Genomic DNA, 17657 nt, shown 5'->3' with positions numbered 1-17657 from the left:
CTTTCTAATTGATGTTTTTTTTCATAAGCATTTTGAAAATAATTAAAAATCTACTTGATGGGATTTAACATTGTTAGAACAACAGATGACAGAGATGTGCTGATGACTATAGCATTGAAGAAAAAAGAAAACATAAATGCAGCAATGTATATGTCGATAGGAAAAATAACAGGTCTTCAGGGACTTATTACACTCAACATTTAATGACATAACACTATTAATTAAATTAATTCATTGCATACATTTATCTATTCATTCTGTTTTAAAACAAAACCGTTACCAATTCACTATTAAAAGTTAATAAAAGAAAAGTACATTTACAAGTTTTACTGAATTACAGTCCGTTTGAAATCACTTAACTTGGTACAGACCTGTTTTTAAACACTTTTCGAATTAAAAGTTTTATTTCAGCTGTGTTTAAAACATATATAATGGGATTTAACATTGGCGGAGTCGCATATGCCAGAGATACGCTGATGATTCTTGCATTGGGGGAGAGATAAGTTGTTGATACAATAAGATAAATGCAAATAATGGGAAGAAATAGTGACGCCACCAACAGCAGGTGTGAAACACAGGTCTTCAAAGCTTTCAAACGTCCTTCCCAATTTGTGATTTTACTTAAGGCAAGAAAAATGGCTAGATATGATAGCACGATAAGCATCAATGGTGCTATAAGGTATAAACCTATGTTAAGGTTTGCTATAAAAATATTAATGCTATTGTCATTACATGCCAACCTGTACACAGGTCCATGATCACAAAAAAAACTTTGTATTACATTAGATTTACACAATGAAAGTCGGCTTATAAAATACATAGCCAGGGCCATCAGAAATGCATTAAATGCCCATACTGCTGAACACATTAAAGACATGACAGTATTTGTCACAATGGTGTGATATCTGAGTGGAAGGCAAATTGCAACAAACCGATCATATGCCAGAACCACAAGTGTGAAACACTGCGTTGTATTAAAGAAGAAAACAAAAAACATGTTTGCCAAACAAGCATTATAGGAGATGTACTGTGACTCAAAAACAAACGTCCTCATCATGTTAGGAATCAAAGCATTAGTTTCACCAAAGTCAGCCAAAGCCAAATTAAACACACCAATGTACTTTGGGCTGTGCAGACTCCTGTCAAAGGCTATAATGAGAAGAACTGTACAGTTCCCAATTACAGCAATAATGTAAGTGCAAAATAAGAAAATATAATAATAGTGGCTGTATGGTACACCCGTAAGTCCAGCGATGAAAAAGTATTCAGGATGCACAATTGAGACATTCTCATGGAATAAACTGGTATCATTGGCATTCATAGTAACTTTGAGTTTGATCTTCTATCAGGGATGGTAATAGAAATTACAAGAATCCTTTAAAATGTACAGAAAAAATGCATAAAAATGTTATTTCACACAAACAATTGTCAAATTCTAGAAATATACCTTCATGTAGATTAAAATATAAACTGCATAATATTTGAACCACAGACCTGTACAAATAAACTAAACATAAATCTAAAGAAAGACCAGTGATAGTTTGACAGTAAGCTTCTTTAAATGACTCAGCAGTGAATAAAAGCTCTTATTCTCTTAAAGCAAAGATCACTGGATATGTTTGTCACTGAATCCAAATATATATCCATTTATACGACCCTAGCGAGAGCATTCAGACAACACAATGATGTAATACTAAATGCCTTAATCAAGTTTGCATAAACAGTTTGTTCACGAGTTCACACTTACAAATAATTCGGAACAGGGTTATTAATATGTGTATTTGGTGTGCTGTTAGTGGAGAGGGCTCCGAGCTCGTTAATGGCCTGAGCCCGGAGCGCCTCCTGGCGGGGAGAGGGTTCCGGGCTCGGCCTTAGGCCCGAACCCAGAACAATACCCTGTTCTGGTTAGTAAGGTGACTAGGCAATTGTGCGGAGAAGGGGAGGTGGAGGGATGCTGAAACTATCAAGGAATGAGAGTGAGTTGATTTCCAGTCTATATAGGTTTCTGTTGATGCCGATCAAGTGGACACCTGATTGCTGATTGTCGAGAGCTGGTCATAGTTACAAGTTAATTAGGTTGATTATTTGAACATGTTCCTCCCGAACTTAGTTAATAAAACATAATTTCACAAGTTCACACTTACAAATAATTCGGAACAGGGTTATTAATATGCATATTTGGCATGCTTTCTGAGGAGAGGGCTCCGAGCTCGTTAATGGCCTGAGCCCTGGCGGGGAGAAGGCCAAGCTCGAAACCCTAGGCCCGAACCCAGAACAATTCCCCAAAAGATCGCAATACTGGCATCGGACAGCATCCGGGAACAGTGTAGGTGCCACCCAAAAAAGGCGGAATGTGAAATGGGTGATAAACGGGGCTCCTGCGGGAGCAGGGGGAACATCGCTGCTGCGGCAGTGGAAAATTTGTGAAAATGAAGGCTCCTGCGGGAGCAGTACAGACATCACTGCTGGGGCAGTGGAGAAATTGTGAAAATTAGGGCTCCTGCGGGAGAAGAGAAAACATCACTGCTGCGGCAGTGGAGAATTTGTGAAAGGTAGGACTCCTGCAGGAGCAGTACAGAGAGCACTGCTGCGGCAGTGGAGAATTTGTGAAAGGTAGGTCTCCTGCGGGAGCAGAGGGGACAGCACTGCGATGGCAGTAGAGATTAGTGGAAAGCAGGGCTCCTGCGGGAGCAGAGGAAATGGCACCGCTGTGAAAATAGGGTTCCTGTGAGGGCAGGGGAAACATCACTGCTGCGGCAGTGGAGGAAAATTGTGGAAAGCAGGGCTCTTGCGGGAGCAGAGGAAACATCACTGCTGTGGCAGTGGAGAGACCGGCATCTGCAGGAGGCAGGGGAAACATCACTGCAGCGGCAGTGGAAACGGGGCTCCTGCGGGAGCAGAGGGAAACATCACTGTGATGGCAGTGGAGGTTTGTGAAAGCAGGGCTCCTGCGGGAGCAGAGCAAACAACACCGCTGCGACGTTGGAAAACAGGGCTCCTGCGGGAGCAGAGAAAATCTCACTGCTGCAGCAGTGGAGAGTAGGGCTCCTGTGGGAGCAGAGGAAAAATCACTGCTGTGGCAGTGGAGAATTTGTGAAAATGGGGGAAGGGGGGCTCCTGCAGGAGCAGAGGAAACATCTCTGCTGTGACAGTGGATAGAGTCTTATAGTTTGTTTTGTCCTGAAGCAGGCTGGAGCTGATGGGATCCGTTGATGAGGGTTCGTTGGGCTTCTCTGATGTGGGAGCGGTTTGGTCGAATGTAGGTTTTGAAGGCTTCTGATGACCAGCGTCCAAGTGATGGATCTGTTGTTGTGAAAGACATTTTTGGGTGGCTGTTGTTGCCGTGCCTATGCAAAAGGAATGGCTGGAGAAGGGGTCTGCTGGGATTCCATATAGGAATAGGACGGATTTAAGGTGTTTTTGGAACCAAAAGAGTGGGTCAGATGTGGACCTAGCCTGGGAGATTCTGGAATGTAGGTAGGCTAGGAGAGTCTGGTATGGTTGAATTGGTGATGGAAAGTTGAAAATGTAAATGAAATGGTCTTTTCTTGTTTGGTCCGTCTTGCTTTATTTGATGAAATGAATTGTGTCGTTGTCCAGAAGTGATAGATCTAAAAGTGTGAGGTGGACATTTGGATTAAAGTTGGAAGTGATGGTGATTTCTAAAAATCTGAGGAACCCGAAGAAGGCTAGAATAAACGTGTGCGGTCCTAAATTGGCCATCATCCATAAATGAGGAGGCAATTGCTAGATTGCCGCAAATTGAAATAAACCAGTCCTTGGTGGTTCCACCAACCACTGAGGAAACCTGTAAAGCCATAACACTTCTCTCATCAGGCAAAGCTCCCGGGTCCGATGCCATTCCAGCAGAAATCTACAAGGCTGGAGTGCCTCGTTTAGTCGAGACCAAGCTCTTCCATGCCATGTGGAAGTTAGAAGCAGTTCCCAAGGAGTTCAAGGATACTACTATAATCAATCTATATAAAAGGAAAGGCAATTGGCAGGACTGCGACAACCACAGAGGCATCTCCATACTATCAGTCGCTGGCAAAATCTTGGCGAGAATTCTTCTGAACCGCCTAACTGTTCATCTAGACCAGGGTCTGCTACCCGAGAGTCAGTGTGGTTTCAGAAAAGACAGAGGAACCACTGACATGGTGTTTATTGCTCGGCAGTTACAGGAAAAATGCCAAGAACAAAATGTTGATCTATATATGGCCTTCGTTGATCTAACAAAAACATTCGACACAGTCAGCCGGGAGGGCCTATGGAAAGTCATGGTCAAGAATGGTTGTCCAGACAAGTTTATTTGCATTGTGCGCAATCTTCATGATGGCATGATGGCCAGTATCAGAGAGCAGCAGGAACACTCTGATCCGTTCCCAATCACAAACGGGGTGAAGCAAGGCTGCGTCTTAGCGCCAACACTGTTCAGCATGGTGTTTTCTGCCATGCTGCAAGACTCATTCCAGAATTACAACACTGGGATCAAATTCATCTACCGTTTTGACAGTGGGCTTTTCAATCTGCGGAGGCTGCAAGCCAAAACTAGAGTGGAGGAAGTCACTGTTCGAGAACTTCTGTTTGCTGATGACTGTGCTTTGGCTGCTGGCTCAAATGAAGATCTACAGGACAGTATGGACCACCTCTCCTCAGCTTGCAACAACTTCGGCCTGACAATCAGCACAAAGAAGACAAAAGTCCTATACCAACCCGCTCCTGGGAAACCCTACAATGAGCCAACCATCCTTGTGAATGGGAAAAAGCTTTCAGGTGTTGACAAGTTTATATACCTTGATAGTACACTGTCTCGTGCTGTGCACATAGATGATGAAGTTAGCATCAGGACTGTCAAGGCCAGCGCTGCCTTTGGACGTCTACGTGACTCTGTATGGGAAAGGACTGGCATCAAGCAAGAGACAAAACTGAAGGTCTATCGGGCTGTTGTCTTACCAACTCTCCTGTATGGGTGCGAAACTTGGACAGTCTACCAGCGTCATGCAAAAAAACTGAGCCAATTCCACTTGAGCTGTCTGAGGAAACTGCTAAGGATCAAGTGGCAGGATAAAATCCCTGACACGGAAGTCCTCAGCAAGGCAAATATCCCCAGCATTTACACCATGCTTGCGAAGGAACAGCTTAGATGGACTGGCCACGTCACCAGAATGCCCTACGTGAGACTTCCAAAACAAGTCTTCTTTGGCGAGTTGAAAAAGGTGGCCCTAAAAAGCGCTACAAGGACAGCCTTAAAGCTTCCATGAAGAGCTTTGGACTAGACCTGAAAGCTGGGAATCCCTAGCACAGGATCGACCTGCCTGGAGAAGAAAGGTCCAGGACGGTGCAGTTCTCTGTGAGAGTAGGAGAAGCTCCTGTGCTATCTTGAAGAGGCAGCAGCGCAAATCTACCAAGAAAGTATATATGGCTGCACCACAAAGCTTAACATCCTCCCTGACCTGTCCAGTGTGCCATAGGGAATTCCAGGCCCGAATTGGCCTCTTCAGCCATATGCGCACTCATCAAAACCCAACATAATGACAAATGTGCCATGGTCATCATCAACTTTGATGGATGAACAAGAAGTAGAGTGGTAGCCTCGGCGGAGGGTGGTGATGCATTTGGTGAGTATTTTTAGAATTATTGGTTGTCTTGCATTCGGAACGAGTAGGGTGGGTTCTTTGGATACTTTTAATAAACATGGATGTCTGGGTGCTAGCGATTACTGGGCAGGGTGAGCCGAAAAATTAATTTGTGGAAAAAATTTGGATAAAAAAAATTAGGTATCCTTTAATGGAGCTGGCTTGGAAGTTCTTGTGGTAATTGAGGTAGGATATGAATGAGATGGTGGTGAGTATGGAAAAATCAGGAAAAACAGGTTGTAAGAAGAGTAGAAGGTCTTGAAACTCTTCCAAGTGGTTTAAGTAGGTTTGTGAGGTTCTGGGGGATACGGCTTGGAGGATGGTATGTAGAGAGGCATTGATGAGAGGTTTCCAGTAAAGATGCACTAATTTCAATTTCCTTGGCCGATTCAGATTTTCGATTTTCCTGTAATTGTGGAATGCCGATACAGATTTTAGCCAATTCCGATTGTATTTCTAAGAACTATAATTGATAACAATAGGCTACAAACAAAATCTGCTTTCTTTAATAAAAACATTTATCAATAAATAAATTATTTAACATTGCACTTTCATCCATGCTGAATTAAGTGACATGATCTTTAATTTTACAAGATCTCAAATAAAGTGCTCTTAAATTTAGACAGACTCAGTGATGTTATTTATCAGCCGCATTTAATGTCCAAATATCAGTTGGACGGATGGTTAGAAACATAGTTCCTAGTTAGTATAACATGTAGATTTGGGTGGATAGTGCTTTTAAACAAAATAAGAAAGCAACATGCAGTGCCTTCTATAGCCTTAATCTAAATATACAAAGTCTAGTTCATGTCTTTTAGGTTGTATACAGAAGCACTGTTTTTGGAAAACTGCGTGGAGCTATGAGCTTTAAGATCCTGGGGAATCCCTGAAATGAGTGAAGTAGGCCTGAGAAACTTGCGAATGAATGACGAATCTTGGATTTAAACAACAGAAAACTAAAACATGACAACAAAAGCAGTCTTTAGATGCGATGTATGTTATTTACGGCAATAAAATGAAATTAAATCAATCTGAATGGATTAATTTGTCTAGAAATCATTGACTTTATTGTTTAACCGACATAGTTTAAGCGACAGATGTGCGACAAAATTGCTATGTTTTCAGCAAACAGTCATGACAAGCCAGCTGGCCTCTCCAACTATGCACATTATGGTGGTTCAGCAGCGCGTTATGCCCTTGCTCAGGAAAAGCACCCCTGAGCAGGGTCCCGTACACGAGCCAGCGAAACAACATCAATGTGTCACCTGCGGATGTGGGGCAGGAATCAATATAGGCTCGGGTTGTGTTCCTTATCACATATCCGGTATGGAATTAAATTAATGTAGCTGTTGGATAACGGGAGCTACTTCCACTGCCAGTGTGTTTGTGGCTTTCATGTTATTTCTTGGGCAACTGACAACATGATGTACAAATGAATGTGTGCTGTGTATGTATCTCATACTGGTTTGATTTATAATTATACGAAAAACAAGGGGAAAAGATAGGAACGTCTGGGCATGCGCTGCTAGTGGAGGCAGCCTTGTGCTCAAGCCCGATGGTGGAGCCCTAGGCCACAGACAGGGGAAAGGGTTAGAAATTAGACGGAAAGGCTTGTGAAGGCAGGGCTATAACGCTGCTGGTAAAAACATGCTTGAGCTGGATAGGAAACCTGTATCGCTGGGAAATGTTGCATCGTGCAGTGCATGGCAGGCTGCTTTGCGGCGATATTCTGAGTGAAAAGATGATTGAGGTTTGGCGGCAGAATCTGGATCACAACCTGGACTGGCTGAAGGCCTGCTGGTGCGGTCTGACGAAACCGCTCTTGCAAGGATGGAAAACCTTTTGTTGAGTAGAGATGTAGCTTTATGATATTTCCTTGTTTTGTTTGTGGCTTTGTGGCAGGGTGTGGATTATGTAGATGGAAGAGTTGATTGAAGAGAGATGTGAAGATTGTGGAACTTCTTAGAAAAGTTGTTGGCATTGGTTGATGTTTGTCTTAAGTTTAAGCAAGGTCCAATTCATGCTAAAACTATCAAGGAATGAGGGTGAGTTGATTTCCAGTCTATATAGGTTTCTGTTGATGCCGATCAGGTGGACACCTGATTGCTGATTGTTGACAGCTGGTCATAGTTACAAGGAAATTAGGCTGATTATTTGAACATGTTTCTCCCGAACTTTGTTTATAAAACATCATTAGGTAACAGAAGCTGTACATCACCTGCCAATGTTCTCATGTCGATTCAATTGCAGAAAATAACACTTTAAACCCTTTTAAATAACACATTTACTCAGATGAATTGCTAAGCAAGCTGGGAATTTTTTCCCCCCAGTATCCTAGTCTCAATGTGTAGGCCTTCATTAAAAACAGTAATGAATAACATGAGTGGATGACTCATCTGATACCGTATGTGCTCTATTGAGCATGTTAGACTAATCAGCCTGCCGTTTCAATGTACAACCCCAAATCAGAAAAAGTTGGGACACTGTAGAAATTGTGAGTAAAAAAGGAATGGAATAATTTACAAATCTCATAAACTTATATTGTATTTACAATTGAATATAAATAACATATCAAATGTTGAAAGTGTGATATTTTGAAATGTCATGCCAAATATTGGCTAATTTTGGATTTCATGAGAGCTACACATTCCAAAAAAAGTTGGCACAGGTATCAATAAGAGGCCGGAAAATTTAAATGTACATACAAAGGAACAGCTGTAGGAGGACCAATGTTTAGGAATGGGAATGTTGTCCCATTCTTGTCTAAAACAGGCTTCTAGTTGCTCAACTGTCTTAGGTCTTCTTTGTCGCATGTTTCTCTTTATGATGCGATGAATGTTTTCTGTGGGTGAAAGATCTGGACTGCGGGCTGGCCATTTCAGTACTCAGATCCTTCTTCTATGCAGTCTTGACGTTGTGATTGATGCAGTATGTGGTCTGGCATTGTCATGTTGGAAAATGCAAGGTCTTCCCTGAAAGAGACGACGTCTGAATGGGAGCATATGTTGCTCTTAAACTTGGATAAACCTTTCAGCATTGATGGTGCCTTTCCAGATGTGTAAGCTGCCCATGCCACACGCACTCATGCAACCCAAACCATCAGAGATGTAGGTTTCTGAAATGAGCGCTAATAACAACTTGGGATGTCCTTGTCCTCTTTAGTCCGGATGAAATGGCATCCCAGTTTTCCAAAAAGAACTACAAATTTTGATTCGCCGGACCACAGAACAGTTTTCCACTTTGCTAAAGTCCATTTTAAATGAGCCTTGCCCAAGGAAAACGCCTGCGCTTCTGGGTCATGTTTAGATATGGCTTCTTTTTTAACCTATAGAGTTTTAGCTGGCAACAGCAAATGACACGGTGGATTTTGTTCACCGACAATGTTTTCAGGAAGTATTACAGAGCCCAGGTTATGATCTCCATTACAGTAGCATTCATGTATGTGATGCAGTGCCGTCTAAGGGCCCGAAGATCACGGGCATCAAGTATGGTTTTCCAGCCTTGACCCTTACGCACAGAGATTGTTCCCGATTCTCTGAATCTTTGGATGACATTTTGCACTGTAGATGATGATAACTTCAAACCCTTTGCAACTTTTCTTTGAGAAACTCAGAAAACTATTTTTCGCTGGAGCATTGGGGGAATTGGTGATTCTCTGCCCATCTTGACTTCTGACAGACACTGCCACTCTGACAGGCTTTTTTATACCCAATCATGTTGCCAATTGACCTAATAAGTTGCAAATTAGTCCTTATGCTGTTCCTTATATGTAATTTTCATTACGTTACATTTAAATTTTCTATATTCTATTGTAAATACAATATACGTTTATGAGATTAGTAAATTATTCCATTCCTTTTTTACTCACAATTTCTACAGTGTCCCAACTTTTTCTGATGTGGGGTTGTACATTATTATCATAAAGCTCTTTTATAAAGAATACATTGAAAATGTGAAATATTCAAAGGAATAACACTGTCTACATGACAATTACAGTAGATTAATTTATGGAAAACAATAAGAACATGAAGAACGTCAAGACATGTTTGTAGACTTACAGTACACAGTTGGATGTGCTCTATTAAAGGAATTCTTCAACCAATTTAAATATGAATATATTATTAATTTGGGTCACCTATGTAGCAGAAATGTGAAGTTTTTTTTAGAAACTGGTGCCTTCTAGGCCGAGAAAAGCCAGAAAATGTGTTTTTGGCTCATGTGGATTAAAAAACCAAATCCCAGAAAGCATTGCTTTGCTGCTCTACGAGGCCACACCTACCGGTTCGAGAAGGCAGTCAGGAGAGAGGGACATTCAACTAGGCTAGTGTTACAACCTTGTTGTAGTTCTTGTTTTCTTTTTGTGGGAAAGGTTTTGTGTTGTCTTTGTTCTGTCCAGGAGAAACCTGATTGCTCTGGCTTTTCGATTGGACATCCTGCCATCTGCCGCCCTAAAAAGCACTTCCGGTTCACGTCCAAGGGAGCAAGCTGGGTTGCTCATTACTGATGTGCGTTTGGTTTCTATATTGTTGTTCTCGAAAGACTTTGATACATTGACCCTGTTATTAGACCCTTGCCTGATTATTGACTGTGAGTTTTGCCTAGCCCTTCTGATTTGTTAGCTCATTTAATGTACATATTGTAAATAATTGGGAAGTAGGGAGTTTGACGCCACCAACCCTTTACCCCTGTTTAAACACTGTTTTTTGTTAAGGAGTTAGGGAAGCTGACTGTATTTTTGTTTGGATATTTAACCCTAGGTAAGTCAGTTTAAAGAACTTTATTGTTTAGTTATTTTTAATTATTTGTTCTTTTGGCATATGTCAACTCCTGAAGAGATTCCCTTTATTTTTCTTATATTCTGAGTTTTCTATTAAAATATATTTATTTATTCCAAGAGTTTTTGCTGTTATTTCACCTTTTACTATGCATCACCTTTTACCCCTAGACTGGGCGTAACACTAGCTACTAGCAAGTTGACTCGAAAACTGAAATGACGGTTAACGTGAGCCTCTGTGGTCTCGTACACACTGCAAACTTTCAGGAGTGACAACCACATTTAAATTCAGAGTGAATCCCCTAAATGTTCATTTCATGTCTGTACGGAACAAGACTCACTCCAGAAGATATGATGATTGACACATAGATAATTTTAGAAGAGAGACCTGTCATGTCCATGACGCACATTTGAACACTTTATTAACTACTAGTTGTTCAGTTCACTTATGTACACATTATGCAGAGTTTCTGTAAATGCAGTCGTAGAATGCAGTTGTCAGTCCTGTAAATGACTGAACTGTGTACGGAACAAGATTAAGCAATAAAAGGTGAAGTGACAACAAAATAAATATGCAGTCTGTACGGGACCTGTGACGAGTTAGTTAATAGATTACTTTAAACTACTACCTTTTTTTTCCATCGAAATTGTGATAAGTTGCTTTGTACCGGGATGTACAGTCAAGACCAGGAATGGACAAGCAGTAAGTTTCCATCATTTGCCGGTTTTGATGGTTTATAGATGTAAATATAACAAAATATGAAAAAAAATACTCACTTTATAATCTGGCCTCCGTTTCTCCCTTTTTTGTATATCATTATGTCAGTATCAGTATTTTCTTTCTACCATGCACAAATAAAAATGACACACCTTGTCAAATCTGCAGTCTTCTTTGCATTTTCTGTTGCTATCTTGTAGCTTGCTTCCAGTCTGGATTTCAGGTTGCGGACATACTGTGCGTGAAAACCTGGCTTGTAGTTGACAGTAAGCCAAATGCTAAGTCGACTGGTAATCTCAGTTGTCTCCCAAATATCAGTTCATAAGGGGTGAAACCAGTGACTTCACTTCTAGTACAGTTGTAGGCATGTACTAAAGGCTAGACATGTTCTCACCAGTGACTCTTCTTCTGGTTCTCTAGGGTGCCTAGCATGCTCAAAAGGGTCTGCCATCTAAGATCTCCAGGTTTTTCTGCCACCTCCAGTTGTCTGAGCACTGCACTGATGCAAAAATCTACCATCTGCTTCTCCCGCATTGGTTTGTGTCATTATCGAGATGAAGTTCACACAGTCTAGCTGGCATTCCTCTTCAAAGCTCTCTGGAACAGCACCTGAATGGTGAGCAAGTGACATAACCAAAGTAATTCCAGGTGGTATCCTTTTATCATGAATCAAGTGCTTTTTACAGATGGCCTTGATGGTGTTTTCATCCATTTTTGTCAACAGGTGTCTTTTTGTGAACTGATGTATCCTCCACTGTACAGCTAGAAATCAGAAGTTGACAGATCAGCTAACCACCTGCATCAAGCTTGGCAGAGGTAAGTATGTATGTCAATGGGTTGCTATCGGTGACAGCAAGAAATTGGTGTCCGTAGAGGTAGTCTTGGAATTATTCTGTAATTGCCCACTAAAGGGCAAGAAATTCCAACTTTTGGGCAGGGTACCTGCTTTCACATCTTGACAGATCACGGCTTGCATAGGCGATGTCTCTCTTTTGCCCTTGTTGCTCCTGGTAGAGTGCCGCACCAAGACCTGAAGTGCTGGCATCTGTATGCAGGATGTAGGGCAACTTGGGGTCAGCAAACCTGAAGACAGGGGCAGTGGCACTGCATGAAAAGTGGGATTTTCGTCCCCGTAAGCGCCTGTAGGCTCCCGAAAATCTCCCGAATTTTCGGCAGCTTTCCTCAATTTACCAGCAGCGAGCTTCGCGTTTGTCTGTGTCACAAATTGTCATAAACGAACCATGACGTAGGTGGAGAGCCCCGCGCGGGTGCGATGCCTCTAATTAGCATATGAATAGCAGCGAAACCTCTGCCGGCCAGTTAGAGCGTCTCTGGCCTAATTAGCATGTGAATAGCAGCAAAACTAGAGTAATGGCCCACTTGAATGTAATCACTCAGTATTGGCTGAAGCCACAACTTTTAAACAACTAAAATCCCCCGTGAATGGTTGGCAGATGACTTCAAGCCAATCACAAGGGATTTTTCTTGTTTAAAAGTAGTGGCTTCAGCCAATACCGAGTGAGTAAATTCAAGTCAGGCCGTTACTCTAAAGAGGGGGGTTATTGGGCACCCTGGCTCATTATAAATGTAAACCCCAATAATAATAATAATAATAATAATAAATAATTTATGTTATCATTTTTTATATATTAATGTCATTGTGCTATGTACTACATTATTCACAACATCAAGGAATATAAGAGAAAACAAAGAGGTTTATTTATAAACACACAGCTGTTTATTCAAAGAAAGAGCTTTATTTATAAACACACAACTATGTACAAATCAGCATAATGTCTCTTATATTGTACTCCAAACACGTCAAAAAGTGCCTAAGATGTTCGGGAAAGATCCCTAAAAATCTTTTTCAAAGTGTTGAAAAAAAAACCTCAAAAACGTTGTAAAAAAGTCACTTTTTCACGCGTATATGGTGAGTTGCCCGGTACTTTGGTATCGCCTCTAATCTGGATTGCAGCGTGGCACAGAGCTCGGAGAGTTCCAGACTGCGAGAGGGCGGTGGCCGCACAATCCATCCAGACACCCCGCCAACAATGCCGTATTCCTCATCAGATGAGAGATCTATGGTGGCGCACTTCCAAATGTCCATCTCATCCTCAGCCAACACACTTCGTCTCGCTTCCAGCAACTGTAATACAATCAATAAGGACAATAAGTGACCTGAAAAATACTCACATTGACAAAAAACTGATCTAATATAATAAATCTTACCATTTTTCTTCTGGATCGACTCCGAGCTAAACTTTTCGCATTTTCCGCCTGCGATGCGAGTTCAGGTTGTTTGTATCTGAAACTCCGGCGTACCGACTCATAATACGTCTTACGGGCAGCTGGAAAACAATTAAATGAGACTGGTATTAATAAAAAGAGTCACGGTACAATTAAACAAGAAATGAGGAAAAACATTAGAAGTTATACTTACAAACAATGTCGTCATTCTCAGCAGTAAATCTGGACTTGCTGAAATAGCCCCAAGCAAATCGGAGGTCACGGCTTTGTTATGAGGCGACGTTAGTCTGTGAAAACAAAATGTGTGGGTTTAAGCTCGGATCTATTAACGTATCTATTTCCTTATACAAGAATAAAAACATATTCTTTAAATCGTAACGTTACCTTTGCTCTGGTTCATAGCGCCTGCAGTGTGCCTCAGAGACGCCGTACAGCCTCCTGTAAATTACAAGACAAAAACACCTCTTAGTTATAAAACACACAGCTTGGGCTACTTCAAAAAATATGCTTATACATAAAATTATTCTTACCGCAATCTTGGGATTGTGCACCCGTCTGCTCTTCTTGGAGAGTTACAAACACCAAACCAAACGTCTGTTACGCTTGTCGACACTGCTGTGTGAGCCGTGACCATGACCTCGCACATGATTGGACGAAGGCGAGAAGCCTGTCGGGCTCCTCCAATCACATGCGAGGTTATTGATATAAGGAAAATCTTGTGAGACGTGTGCGCATGCGTATGATATAAACAACAAACGCGATGTGCCGGAAGCTCTGTGTGAAATCAACACAGTGTGCTGTCAGTTGAAAGATGTAAGTCCCAAGACTGAAGAAACGACCTCGGCGCTTCTGTAAACATTGCAACACTGAAGTGTGTCATACACAGTATTTTGACCACAGAAAGCGCTATTTAAAAAATGGAGTTTGGGAGAAAAAAATCCAAAAGGGCTACGTCAGATAACGTACAGAGCTTGCTGCTACCCAATCATGAATCCGCTGTGAGTGATGTCCCGTCATGTGTAAAGACCCGGAAGATAACTTTACTGGAGTTAGAGAGATTGGTGAAAGTGAAATGCACTCCGAGGACCCAGAAAAAGAAGTGATTGAAGAATTTGAAGAAACGCACCCAGCGAATTTCAGTTCAGACAACGGTGAGCATAAATACATATTTTTTATATAAGCTTGGCTTGCTTTACGTATGTTATCATTTTAAACAATACTAAAACATATCAACAAGTAAAGTAAAATAAAATCAACAAGTTAAACAAAAACGTTGGAGTTAAATGTGGTTGATTATCACTGTTGTTGTTATTTTAATAGTAAATTATAATTGAATAGGAATATCTCCTTATAATGCATAACGTTATCTTCTGTTTGTTGTTTTTCAGACGAAACAGCAGATGACCAAAGCATTCGTCTTTTCCTGGACATCTCCTGTTGTGTGGTAAGCATGAAATTACATTTGGATATACTAGTATAAAGTTCAATACATGCTAATCCAGAGCTGAAATGGGAAAACCTAACAATTTTCACCCACATGATTGTTTTCCACTCTTAAATTTCTGTTAGTTAACTAATGAAAGCAACTAAAGTATAAACACACTTTATAAAGTATTAAAAAATCCTAAAATGAAGTTGAAGTGGATGAAGTTCCCACAAAGTACTTAACTGGTTCATTGCACTAAAGCTAGCTGTTTGAGATGCACATGATCTTTTTCAACTACAGTTTTCAAATCTTTTCATACTCAAATGGCCCTATTGATGAGAAATGAACATATTAATTATGTTCTTTTTAAATCTCAAATGACCATATTAACGATGAGCTTTTCAATCTCAAATGGCCACATTTATGATGGACTTTTCAATCTCAAATGGCCACATTCATGATGGACTTTTCAATCTCAAATGGCCATATTAACGATGGGCTTTTCCATCTCTAATGGTCTAATGGTGGTGCTGAGTATGTGCATTGCATGTGTTTTAAATATGTCCTTTAAAATTTCATAGGATGACTATGTGGATGAAGAGGGGGAAATCCTTGCTGAGGAGCAGAGTGAAGGCTATCCTCACATACAAGATGGGGAGGAGCATGGAAGTGATCAGGCCAGAAGTGAAAAACCAGAACACTTGTTAATGAAACTTTTGGGCATGATGAAATTGACTGGTATCCTCCGTGACGACTTCTTACAGTATGTGGGTTGTCCAAAATGTATGACAGTGTACATGCTTACTGAAACCTATGAGCTCAGACGGGATGGTACAAAGGTTTGCAGGACTTGTGGTCACATCCCATTCTACAATCACCCACAGCAGAGGTCTGCATTAAGGAAGAAATGTGGCTCTGCCTTGCTAAGCAAGACTACATATTTGAGCAGTGAAGAGTATGTCCATCCAATACGTTCTTACTGATACAAGAGTGTTGTGCAGTCTCTGGGAGGACTTGTTAAAAGACTTGGATTTGAAGAGAAATTAGATGAAAGGCGAAAGCGGGAAATGCCAAAGGGTGTGTTAGGAGATGTATATGATGGACAAGTATGGCAGGATTACCAGTATGTGAATTCAATAACTGTAGTCATGCCACTATGCACAGTATTTGAGCTGTGATGTAATTGCACAAGTTTCCTTGCTTCATTCCCTTCCAGACAGACATTTTGTTGTTTGACATGTTGTTTGCATAGAATGCACAAATTGAGCCTGATTAAAACTCTGTTAAAACAATTAAAATTGTTCAAATAAATTGTTTTGTGTATCTTTTTTTTTACCTAACATTGGTTATTGCTAATGACATACAGAGATATTAATATATACTGTTAGCCTGGACAAACTGAATCTACTTAAAGGGATAGTTAAAAAAAATTAGGGAAAAATATTTTGAAAGTATTGTGATAAATGATGAAGAAAATATTTTGATAAATGATTGTCATTAAACCTAAAGATGATTTTGAATTACTCTGTCCAACATCTCCGCTTAGTAAACTGAGTTGAAAGATTTTCTATTTTTAATTCATTTATAATTATAATTCTCTTAGTGTTATAAATGGTATTATAACACAAAACTCATGACTAAGTCAGTCATTGAATAAACTTGATTCTCCACTGAACACACACAAAACTGCGAAAAATACAATACAATGTGCTGTTTATGTCAATAAACACTGATCACCTGAACGGTGACTTTCATTAACAAAAAAGGTAATTTATCATTTAAAACTAAACAACATGAATAATATTAGAGCATAAACCTCTATGACATTTTAACAAATATTTTAGTAGTTTAAGTTCTTATTAGTTCTTAATTCTGTAAAAAAGCTTAAATAATCATAATATTCAGGGACAAAGGATTATGGGTATAATATATTTTTAAGTATATGTCCAAAACTCAAAATATTAAGTAATGTTTACATCATTAAGACAATATCTGGGTTAACAGTGTAGCATACTTTGAAAATAATCAATTCAAGCTACAATTTAAGAGTTTGTAATTTGGCTATACTGATACCAGAGATTTTATTAAAATCAAAGTTTAAAACCTCTCAGAATGTCACCTGAGTAAAACTCCCCCAGCTGCTACCCTGATTTGCATTTGTATAGCTCACACCATGTTCATTTACATGTTAAAGCCTCCCCTAGAATTAGGGGAAGGGGGGACAACTTCAGAGCAAGACCCACGTCAACTTCTGACAACTTACGGCAGTTTTCGGTGTTGGCTGCAAATTGTCATGCGCAGTCGTATACTTGGAGTTTCACAACAATCTACAGTGCCACATTCTGACGAAAATTCCACTTTTCATGCAGTGTGGTTAGCTTCTCAATGAGAGTGTTAAAAGCTGTTTGGCAAGTGGGGGTCCATCTGTCACCGAAGATGTCTTTTGGATTGTAGTACTTCTCAGTTTTCATTGTGGTCTAAAAGCCTTTTCTAAGTGGTGGATATCCAGTGAGGCTTCACAATCTTTGAATAATCCTAAACAAACCTACAGTAGTAACCGTGGAATCCCAAGAATGCTCTTAGTTCTTTCTGTTTAGTTGGTCTTGGCCAGGTTTTTAAAGCTCTTATATTCTCTGGATCCGTTTCAGTTCCCTTCTCAGACACAATGTGTCCTAGGTACTTCACGGAGGTCTAGAAGAACTTGCATTTCTCCAGCGACAACTTCAGGCCGAACTCTTTCAACTGGTTGAGCACCCACATCAGTCTTTCCTCATGCTCTTGTAGTGTTAAGGAGAAGATGATCAAGTCATACAAAAAGACGAGAGCCTGCTTCATGTTCAGCCCTCCTACGCAGCA

General features: G+C 40.5%; 1 protein-coding gene across 1 annotated transcript; it reads right to left on the bottom strand.

Annotated features, from left to right (window-relative positions):
* Nucleotides 1-355: 355 nt before the first annotated feature.
* On the bottom strand, nt 356-1321 carry LOC135770401 (olfactory receptor 1M1-like). The gene has a single exon (XM_065280099.1). It carries the CDS (start codon nt 1319-1321, stop codon nt 356-358), a length of 966 nt encoding a protein of 321 aa, XP_065136171.1.
* Nucleotides 1322-17657: the final 16336 nt, after the last annotated feature.

This window comes from Paramisgurnus dabryanus, chromosome 8, assembly GCF_030506205.2.
Source record: "Paramisgurnus dabryanus chromosome 8, PD_genome_1.1, whole genome shotgun sequence".
Classification (NCBI taxonomy): domain Eukaryota; kingdom Metazoa; phylum Chordata; class Actinopteri; order Cypriniformes; family Cobitidae; genus Paramisgurnus; species Paramisgurnus dabryanus.
Note: the sequence above shows the minus strand (reverse complement) of the source record. Positions and strands in the feature narration are given on the sequence as shown.

Coding starts and splice junctions, on each gene's coding strand:
- LOC135770401 (XM_065280099.1), bottom strand. CDS start 1,321: ATGAATGCCAATGATACCAGTTTATTCCATGAGAATGTCTCAATTGTG.